Source organism: Folsomia candida, unplaced genomic scaffold (genome assembly GCF_002217175.1).
Source record: "Folsomia candida strain VU population unplaced genomic scaffold, ASM221717v1 Fcan01_Sc027, whole genome shotgun sequence".
NCBI classification, from domain to species: Eukaryota; Metazoa; Arthropoda; class Collembola; order Entomobryomorpha; family Isotomidae; genus Folsomia; species Folsomia candida.
In genome coordinates, this window is record NW_019091219.1 from 1,729,408 (window position 1) to 1,739,406 (window position 9,999).

Consider the following 9,999-nt stretch of genomic DNA (forward strand, 5'->3'; position numbering starts at 1 on the left):
AATAAATAGGAATCACTAAATTGGACGGCATCTTTGAATGTATAGATCTATGGTTTTGCATATGCGGTGTACATTGGACCAGGGGAAAAACTCAAACCTGCTCGATTTATTAGTAAAGTTTACGCGATGATCTTTTTTCTCTCCCTCTCTCTCTTTCGCCACACACAAATTGATGCCATGCATGAATATATATGTATGAAGCTAAAATTTTGCCCACAAACTACGAGTTGAAATCACGAATAACTTACCGTATTTGCTTAGGAATTTCTTCTGCCTGTCTTTCGTGAATTTGTTCACGTGATTCTTTGGCATGTTACTCTTCAGATTCATTTGGTAACTCCTGCGTCAGGTCCGTTACTTTATCTGAATTGTCAACGAGTTGTTCGGCGTCAGAATGAGTCACACTCTCGGTTTCAGAAGCACTTTCTCCCTCTGCTTCCGATTCCGACACCTCGCTGTACATCATTTTTTAATTTAATCAATTTCAAAATTTGCCAAAATTACATAAGTGATTCACTTTGTTATTCGGAGCTGCAACTACGTGACTTAATACGGAGACAAGAGTATAACAAAATAATGAACGGATGCAATTATTATTACTCTTCGGTAAACAATTTGTTATTCAAATTAATATCCCGAAATTAATATCCCGTAGATTTGCAACTTTTTAAAACAAATATGTAGTTCACAATTACTAAACCTATATATTTGATTAGTACACTTCTTGATCACTAGTGAAACTTCTTCTCATCTTCTTTAATTCTCAATGTGTTCAATAAAATTAAGAATGCACCTGAATGCCAAGAAAAATTCATAATGGTACCCAGAAACAGTACCCAGTCCGGTGAAAAGAATGCTGCAATCTAAGTTCATTTATTAGTTGTGATTGCATCGCCTCACTAACAATGAGGAGGTGTGAGGTGGTTATCGCCGATATCCACCGGACTAATTTTATATTGTTCACGCTCAGAAATAAGTGGACCCGTATTTTTTCGTTTTCCTCAATGGGCATGTTTACGCCCGTGGAGGAATTTTCAAAAAAAATTTCAGCCAAAATTCTGATTTTTAATAACGCCGTAACCTTAACCTGATTTCAAAAATTAAACGCAATTTGTGTTCAGAATTACATTCCTGAAAATATATAAATTAATTTTTTAAAATTTCAAAAACTTGATATTTTCATGCTATTTCTGAATTTTTAGAAACCCATAAAACGATAATTTATTGAAAATTAAAAGTTTTTTAAAAATAAATTTTTATATTTTCAGAGTTGTAATTCTGAACACAAATTGGGTTTAATTTTTGAAATCGGGTTAAAATTCGAAAAGTTACAGCGTTTTTAAAAATCAGCATATTGGCTGAATTTTTTTTTGAAAATTCCTCCACGGGCGAAAACATGCCCATTCAGGAAAAGTAAAAATACGGGTCCACTTATTTCTGAGCGTGAACAATTTAAAATTACTCCGATGGATATCGGCGATAACCACCTCACACTATCGCATTGTAAGTTCTCCAATTTTTTAAGACGTATTTTATTTAAAGCTTATAATTGGCTGTTAATGACATTATATGCACTACAAAACCGCTGGTACATGTCGTTTTAAATATTTTTATCGAATTTTTGATTTCACAAACTGAAGGACTCTCGTCATTTCTGAACCGATGTAGGTCATTTGCGCTTGAAATGTTCGAAATGATTTTCCCTAAAATGTGCTCCATGCTTAGTTCACTGCCAACGACGTATGGAAAGAAATTAGTTTTTAAGGGACAATTTTTGAAGCCTTTCGTGCATAACAACTCGGGTAAAAAACCAAATTTCGCCAAGTTGACTTGCGCATCGTTATTAAATCCCGTAATAATCATGGGTACAAAATTGTATCCAAATCGGTCAGAAATGGCCGGGATAACGAATTATGTAACTTTTTGGGGCGGAAAATGCGACGACACCAAAGGTCTCGCTCCGATTTTGACGAAACCACAACTATCGTGATTTCGTCGAAATCGGACCGCTAGCTTCATCGCATTGTTACTAAAGTCTTATCGTTGTTAGGTATCGTTAGGTATCGTTGTTAGGTTGTTGGGTCGGCTGAGCATGTAATTGTAATTGTGCATTATTAGCTCACCCTGCGTAGCATGAGAGCTATTGAATTCCTCTTGTCCGTCCGTCCGTCCGTCCGTCCGTTGACGAGTTTTTTGCATCAATTGATGCTGATTAAAAATCCCCTTGTCCATTATAGACTTGTTTGGTCCCACCATTGATATAGAACAATCCGAGCGCAAATGGTGCAAGTTAATTCAGCAAATAGATCGAGATAGGACTATAATTTTGGAATAAGTAGCACCGTTAGTACCGAGCAATTGGTTATTAAAAATGATGCGTAACAATTGGGCCATCTGTTTCCCCCCAAAAATCAATGATGCGTAACAATTGGGCCATCTATTTCCCCCCAAAAATCATGTCAGAATTCTGTTCTATTTGTTCGATTATCCTGCACCATTAATGCAAAATTATTTGAAAATTCTATTCTAATCTATTTGCTCTAATCTATTCCATTCTATTAATCTATTATTCTGTACCATTGACGCTAAAATATATAAATTTTATACTTGCGGTTATTCAGCACATTTGGTCTAAAGTTAAATGAAAGTAATTCCGACATTTTATATATTTTCCCGTTTGTATTGCACCATCGGTGCAAGAATGTATAAGAGTCATGATCTATTTTGTCGGCTTATTTTGCACCTTCAGTGCTAACTTCTGTCTAAATAATTATGACAGGGTGAGCTACGTCTAACGTTACTACGGTTTATTTATTTTCGATTACAAAAAATGCCGTAAGTCAAATGCCGCGCTGGGGAAGTCAAAATCTGCAAGTTTTTGACTCAGATGGACCAACTTTAAATTTAAAATACTTTGTTATTTGGACGGCGCATGCTTAACGGGTGGTGCCGTGACCTTCTAAGGTCAGAATAGAATGAATAAAAATTACTACCTTGACAGGTATCGGGACTAGTTTTCGAGCAAATCGACTCCAAAATCGGCCAAAATGAAAATTTTCGAGTCAGATTAGCCAGTTTCAAAGTCCAAGTTCTTTCTTATTCTGTTGGCGCATGCTTAACGGGTGGTGCCGTGACCTTCTAAGGTCAGAATAGAATGAATATAAATTACTAACTTGACAGATATCGGGACTAGTTTTCGTGGAAATCGACTTAAAGATCGGCCAAATTATAAAAATTGAAATGTCGAAATTTAGCGTCAAGAATATGGCTTAGCACGTATGTTGATGTTAATGTAGTATAATAGTGCTGAGTGAGACTAATAAATTTAAAATTTAACATAAAAGTACCTAATTATGCTGGCAAAAAGATGACATAGATATATTAAATTTTTGGTGTTTTTTTGTATTTATTGGTCGAAAAATTGATTTTTTATGTTAATTCTTGTATTTTAACAAGTTTAAACGAACTCCCATGTTTTCCAAGTATTTTTAACGCGTATAGCACAAAATAGCACAAAATTGACGATTGGGGTAACTTCATCCATTTAGGAGGCTTTTTCAACCATCATCCTATCCTATAGGATAGGCTAACTTCACACTAATAACAAAACTACATTAGGCTCTAGTTTATGTATATAATTAATTATTTATGTAAGACTAAACTGAGCAATTATTGAAAATTATTCACTGAGCAGAGTTTTTTACGGAGGATATTCGTCTTTTAGTTTTCCATATTTATCAATTTTTAAGTTTGTCGACTTTTATGAGGGCTGAGCATTTTCCAACTTTTTTCCCAGGACAAGGGATTAAAAGGGTCCTTTTGTTTTTATGCCTCATTAGAAGGGACACTTCGTTTGAGCATAACTCTGCGTAGTTTGTATGGTCACTTCTGACCACATATTATTACATATGTATGAATGTCTCCTATGTACTGTCAAAACCTTAAAACCAAGTTGTTTAATAAAAATCACCATCAGTCTAAAAATATCTTCCAGCGAGATCATTTTTACTTTCATGGTAGCAAAGCCGTTAGTTTGTATGATTCATATTGTTGGTCTCAACCTGCCTCATTGAGTGTCTCAAAAGTGCCCCAGTCTCAGAGTCTGTTAAAGTCTCACAACGAGAAGAACTGTTTCCTGTTCAACACTTGATAAACTGAAGTAGATCAGTGTTATTGTTGTGAAGTGAAAAGTGAATTCATCAGTTAATAATAGCAGTAAGTCTCCACTGCCCAGTGCCAGTCTGGACGGAGTAAGCCTGTAAAAGTGTGCCGTGAATTGGACCATTGTTTGGACAAGAGACATCAACCCTTTGACTCTACACGAAGCTGAACCTTCCGCCCGAGGACGAGTTTTATTGAGGACGACCACTCTACCCAAATCCTGAGTTCCCGTCTACCAAATCTCGACCTTTTTCGATTCTACTGCTCTTTATTAGGCAAAGAGAAGGTAACAAGTCTATTTCTGTTTTTCGCTTCTGCTTTCCCTACTCCACAACGACAAGATGACATCAACAATCAAAAGAATAGATGTTACGCACATTGTCAAGCTAGACGACACCAATTACGCGAGGTGGAGACTTCAGATAACTTTACTTCTCAAGTCACATGACCTGTGGGAAGTGGTCAACGGCACTACCCAACGACCCGCAGATGAAGCGCAACAGCCAGCATGGGATAAAAATCCGTCTTGCTTACGTGAAATATTTACATCCTTGATGAACGTCTCCTACACACTTTGCATTTAAATTCTTAACTTTGTCTTATTCTGAACAATTCCATATTTATCGCAGTTTTTAGGTAAATCTGCACGTCATAACTTCCATTTAAATCCATAAATAAATCTACCTAATGATAAAACGATTGTTAATTTTAGGTAAATCTTCACCTTCCAACCTCACATTTATTTAACAATTGAACAATTCCAACGTAAAAGAAAAAAAAGTTAGCAACTATTAAACAACCAAAATTACCAAAATATTTTTAGTCTCAGAAACTTACATAACACACCGTACAATAAAATTGGGTTAAATTCCAATAAATTGAACGCGTTTTTTGTCGCACGTTGTGCTAAAAATTGTACCCAAAATTTGAAGCTTCTTAACGCCGTCTTAATTATATACATAATTTCCCAGCCTCACTTCTGTCAGGGTGACAAGGCAAAACAATTGACGCCCCACCAGATCGCCACGATGCCAATTACGATCGCGTCGTACGGACCGGATGTGGCCCGAGCTAAGAAATACGTCTATTTGTCCGGGGCCGCCTACTGTTTCGACATTCCCGCCTGGACGTGTCCGTACTGTGAGAAAGCGAAGAGTTTTGGGTATGAATTCGACTCGCTGATTGTCAACAAGGAGGCCAACACGCTGGCTTTTATCGCGGTTAACAAGGAGCTCAAGGAGATCGTGGTTTCGTATCGTGGAACGCTAAATGTCGCGAACGTGGTGCATGATATCCACCCTTCCGTCGTGAGCATTGAGGCGGGTTCCAGTGCTCTCGAGAGGGGGAAGAAGAGTAAAGGACCGGAAATATGGGTCCACACGGGCATGATTAACGCGACTAACTCCCTCTACCCGGAAGTTGTGGAAAAATTGGGAAAGGTTTTAAAAGAGAATGAAGACTTTGATGTGGTGGTGATAGGTGAGTGGGTTGTTTTGTTATATTTTGTACTTTTTGAGGTTATTTTTATAAATTTATGTAGATCACTGGTAAAAACTGGTGGGAGAGTTTATGTACTGTGGAATTTTGTTAGTTTTGCTAATGATTAGACGAAAAAAAATTTCTATGGAGCTAAATTTTGACGACAAGGTTAACCCTGGTAGAAACCTGATTGGACGGGATGTTTCTCAGAAGTAGAAACGGATTTTGACCACAAGTTAAACCAAATTTACTAGATGAAATTTTGGACACAAGCAATATTGACAAGTTTTGGACACTAGCAAGTTTAACAAATTTTGGTCATTTTTGATCTCATCGATTCCTAAATAATTTTTTAAATGGAAAAATTGAAACGCTGTTCTCCACAAGCATTTTCTTGTACCATAAACTACCAATTATGAAGTTTTAATACTAATTTTTTCACAACAGGACACAGCCTCGGCGCGTCCGCAGCGTCTTTAACCCTGTTCCTGCTAAAAGAAGGCCACGGACTTCCCAAAGATTTTCCTAAACCGAAATCCTACGCCTATTTCGGCTACGGCACCCCCCGCATAGGAAACCAGGCCTACGCGGACTACTGGAACGCTCAAGAAATGCAAATTACCCGGGTCGTAAATAAGGCGGATTTCGCCGCGTATACGCCCCAAGCTCTGGGTGGGTATGTCCACAACGGGAACGAATTATGGCTCGGGCCAAACGGAGAAGAGAAAGTGTGTTCCAAGGAGGTTTACGAAGATCTAAGTTGTGCCAACTCCATGGCCGCCTTGTCGAATGTGCACGACCATTTGCAGTACTGGGATGTCCACTTTTTGTCCTGCGCAGGCGCAGACCCGGTCGCCACGGTGGGACAATTCGTCATTCAATTGCATTAATGTAATTTGCAGATACATGTATGTCATGTTCTTTTTTAGGTTTTAGAGAACAATTAAAAAATAATTTTGATCAAATTTTAAATTTCGTACTATTTAGAACGATTTGAATTCCTGTAACCAAACTGTTTACTTTCTGTAATCGAAATTAGAATAATTATTTTAAATGAACATTTGGCCATGGTAATAAAAGTTTGTATGTATTTTTTGTTGTATGAAAATTAACTTTTTTAGTTTTTATCTTATGCAATAGTTTTTTTAACCCTATTTTGACCTCCTCCACCCCACCTCCTAAAATTGTGTAACATTCTGTCATTGGTGGTGGGGACGAGGAGATCATCCTTTTACCAGAAGGATGGCTTTGGTGTTTGGCAGTGAATTGCTTCTTTAAAGTGAGGTTTGTGCTAAGCATATTTTATTGTCTCTCCAGAACTTAGAATAAGAACATGTTCGCCTCGTGTCATTTAACACTCTAAAAATTTATATAATTATTTGGAATTGTGTGAAATTTAATACATCACCACTAAAGTAACTATGTATCTGTGACCACTTCGCCGTTTATTTGCAAATTTTCACAATCACACCACTCCACCGCAAGTTACCAAAAGTCACACATACACATTACATATGCAGTCATGGCCCATTTCTTTAAATTTTGATAGATAAACATCTATGAAAATACGACATGAACATTATTTTTTTGGAGACAGTGTACAATAATTTATGCGAATAATCATATAGGTACATATTTACATATATATATATGTACAACAATGTACATATATTTTATCTGCAAATACATATGTAAATATGTGTTTGCCAGTCTTATACATGTATTATTTTTTATGCAAACTTTCTGTTACACGCTCTGCTATGCACACATCTGTGTACAATTATTTATCGCTATTTCTAAACAAGTTTGAATTGGGTAGTTAAATTTTTACCTCGTCCTCATTGATTGTTTGCCTAATTTTTAATACTTTTTGTCACATTCTCAGCATTTCCTTACGTCGCAATTGTTAAGCAATTGAACAATGCGAGTGCAGGATGTTGTTCGTTGTAGGAAATATAATAAACGAAGTAAGCTCCACTTCGTGCTCAGTCAGTGATACGAAATATTTAACAAAGTCGCAGTTACTTACTTAATTCCCACATTTTTCTTACGCAAATCAAAATTTTACGTGTAAAATTTGACAAAGTCCATCTGCTTCTTAAACAACGTAACAAAATCTACTCCAATTTGAATAAATTTGAAAACATGGACACATTTTTCTTGTTTAGTTGTGTTAAAAATTGTGGAAAAATTTTGAAATTTCCCGCCCCCTTAATTTTAATCCTTTATTTAGTTTCCTTCCCTCCATTTTCTCGTAGCGACAAAGTCATGCAAACGGTCAACGATATTACCAAAATGCCCATAACGATCTCTTCTTACGGTCCGGATATCGCCCGAGCCAAGAAATACGTCTATTTAACCGGGGCCGCGTACTGTTTCGACATTCCCGCTTGGTCGTGTCCGTACTGTCAAAAAGCGCAAAGTTTGGGGTATGACTTCCACGCTCAAGTTTACAACAAGCTGGCCAACACGCTGGCTTTTATCGCGGTTAATAAAAAACTTAAAGAGATCGTGGTTACGTTTCGGGGGACGCTAAATATGGCGAATGTCGTTATCGATTTGCACCACTCAATCGTGAGCATTGACGCGGGTTCGACGGTGCTGGAGAGGGGGAAAAGTAAGGATGTGGGGGGAAGCGTGATGAGGGTCCATACCGGATTTATTAACGCGACTAATTCACTATATTCGGAAATAGTGGAAAAATTGGGAAAGTTTTTACAAGAGGAGGACGATTATGAAGTTGTACTGGCAGGTGGGTGAGTTTCATTGAGTTTAATGTTTTATTATTTTGTTTATGTATCTGTAAATAAATGTTTTTTACATTGGTAAGAAGTTGGTGGGACAATGTAAGAATAGGATTTGATGGAAATTATTATACATTTTTGTGAATTTTTTTGTACAACTTAATTATGTAAATTTGGCTGATTTGATGTCCAATTTTTACAAGTTTGTCAACTGAAGATGAAAATAGACAGAATAGGACGCTAAATAAAATTGGACTAAACATGGATTTGATGGCTAGCTGGATAAAATAAGTGTTCAGTATACAAGCTTTCACAATTTGCAGGTATCTACGTCTTTAGTTGTCCCATTGTTGTAGAACTATTGTAAAATTGCTGTAAGATTATTGTAAAATTATTGTAAAATAATGAGGAAAATATGTTAAATAGCACATGAATGTCTCAATTAATCGAATATTTAGAAAAATTTGCATTATTGCAATTGTATTTGCGTGTAAATCATTTTCGTGCATTTTCATGCACTTTTTCGGATTTGTAGTCGGTGTTATTAAACGTTTCAACACGTTTCCGTGCACTAATTTGGTGCAGGTGTTAGTTAACAGCAGAAAAACTAGTTATAATGACCTGAATTAAGCAATTTTTTCACAGGTCACAGTCTCGGTGCGGCTGTAGCTTCAGTTACGCTGTTCAGGCTGAAAGAGGAAATCCAACTTCCCTGGGATTTTCCTACTCCGAAATCCTACTCTTATTTTGGATACGGCACGCCCCGCGTGGGAAACCAGGCCTACGCGGACTACTGGAACGGTCAAGAAATGCAGCTTACCCGGGTTGTCAATAAGGCGGATTTCGCCGCGCATGCGCCATCTTCCCTGGCTGGATACGTTCATCACGGCAACGAGTTATGGATTATGCCGTCCGGAGAAGAAAAAGTGTGTTCCAAGACGGTCTACGAAGATGAAAAATGTGCCAATTCCGTCGCCTCCATGGCGAATCTGCCAGACCATTTGCAATATTGGGACGTAGCGTATTTATCGTGCGCAGGAGCAGATCCGGTCTCCACGGCGAAACAATTCTTCATTCCTGTAACGAGGTCAGGGTGAGGAAGAATTTGCAAGAGAAATGTGTTTTTTGATGGGAAGGTTTGATTATTTGTTAGCATTACATAATTTTATCTGACTTACATAACTTAGAAAAACGTATTTAGTGTCAATTTTTGGTTCAGAATTTTGTGTACTATTTTAAGTAATTAGATAGGATGCTTGCTAGCAAAATTTGTTTAGTTTCCGTGTAAAATGTAGATTAGTATTGATAGTAGGGCTTCCCATAAGACGATTGGGACGATTTAAGTGTAATATACTTTCGTTTTGGAATTTATCAAAATCGAGATTAATAGTTGGTCCAACGGTGATATTTGTTCAATAAAATACAAATTGAATGAAATTGTAATTAGAAACAGAGACAGAGAGATGGACACACTCTTCGCAATAAGTAGCTGAAGCTTCTAAATAAATATTCGCATACTGTGCTCACCATTACTTTTGCAATTAAATAGAATCGAGACGTGGAACAATTACGTCTCATCCATGACGTATGGATTTGCCACGGATTCATTAAACAT

The 9,999-nt window shown here is 37.1% G+C and overlaps 2 protein-coding genes across 2 annotated transcripts; both read left to right on the forward strand.

Annotated features, from left to right (window-relative positions):
• The first annotated feature begins 5,189 nt into the window (after positions 1-5,189).
• Positions 5,190-6,587, forward strand: LOC110859619 (lipase). The gene is made up of 3 exons (XM_022108581.1): positions 5,190-5,640; positions 6,088-6,500; positions 6,570-6,587. Exons 1-3 carry the CDS (start codon positions 5,190-5,192, stop codon positions 6,585-6,587), a joined length of 882 nt encoding a protein of 293 aa, XP_021964273.1.
• Positions 6,588-7,935: 1,348 nt separating this feature from the next.
• Positions 7,936-9,481, forward strand: LOC110859620 (lipase). The gene is made up of 3 exons (XM_022108582.1): positions 7,936-8,257; positions 8,336-8,392; positions 9,030-9,481. The coding sequence occupies exons 1-3, from the start codon at positions 7,936-7,938 to the stop codon at positions 9,479-9,481; spliced, it is 831 nt and encodes a 276-aa protein (XP_021964274.1).
• The last annotated feature ends 518 nt before the right edge of the window (positions 9,482-9,999 follow it).

Excerpts from the sequence above, each read along its gene's own strand:
- LOC110859620 (XM_022108582.1), top strand. The coding sequence starts at position 7,936 with ATGCCCATAACGATCTCTTCTTACGGTCCGGATATCGCCCGAGCCAAG. Across the intron at positions 8,258-8,335 it reads GGTGCTGGAGAGGGGGAAAA|TGGAAAAATTGGGAAAGTTT; the intron begins GTAAGGATGTGG and ends ATTCGGAAATAG. Across the intron at positions 8,393-9,029 it reads TTATGAAGTTGTACTGGCAG|GTCACAGTCTCGGTGCGGCT; the intron begins GTGGGTGAGTTT and ends ATTTTTTCACAG.
- LOC110859619 (XM_022108581.1), top strand. The coding sequence starts at position 5,190 with ATGCCAATTACGATCGCGTCGTACGGACCGGATGTGGCCCGAGCTAAG. Across the intron at positions 5,641-6,087 it reads CTTTGATGTGGTGGTGATAG|GACACAGCCTCGGCGCGTCC; the intron begins GTGAGTGGGTTG and ends TTTTCACAACAG.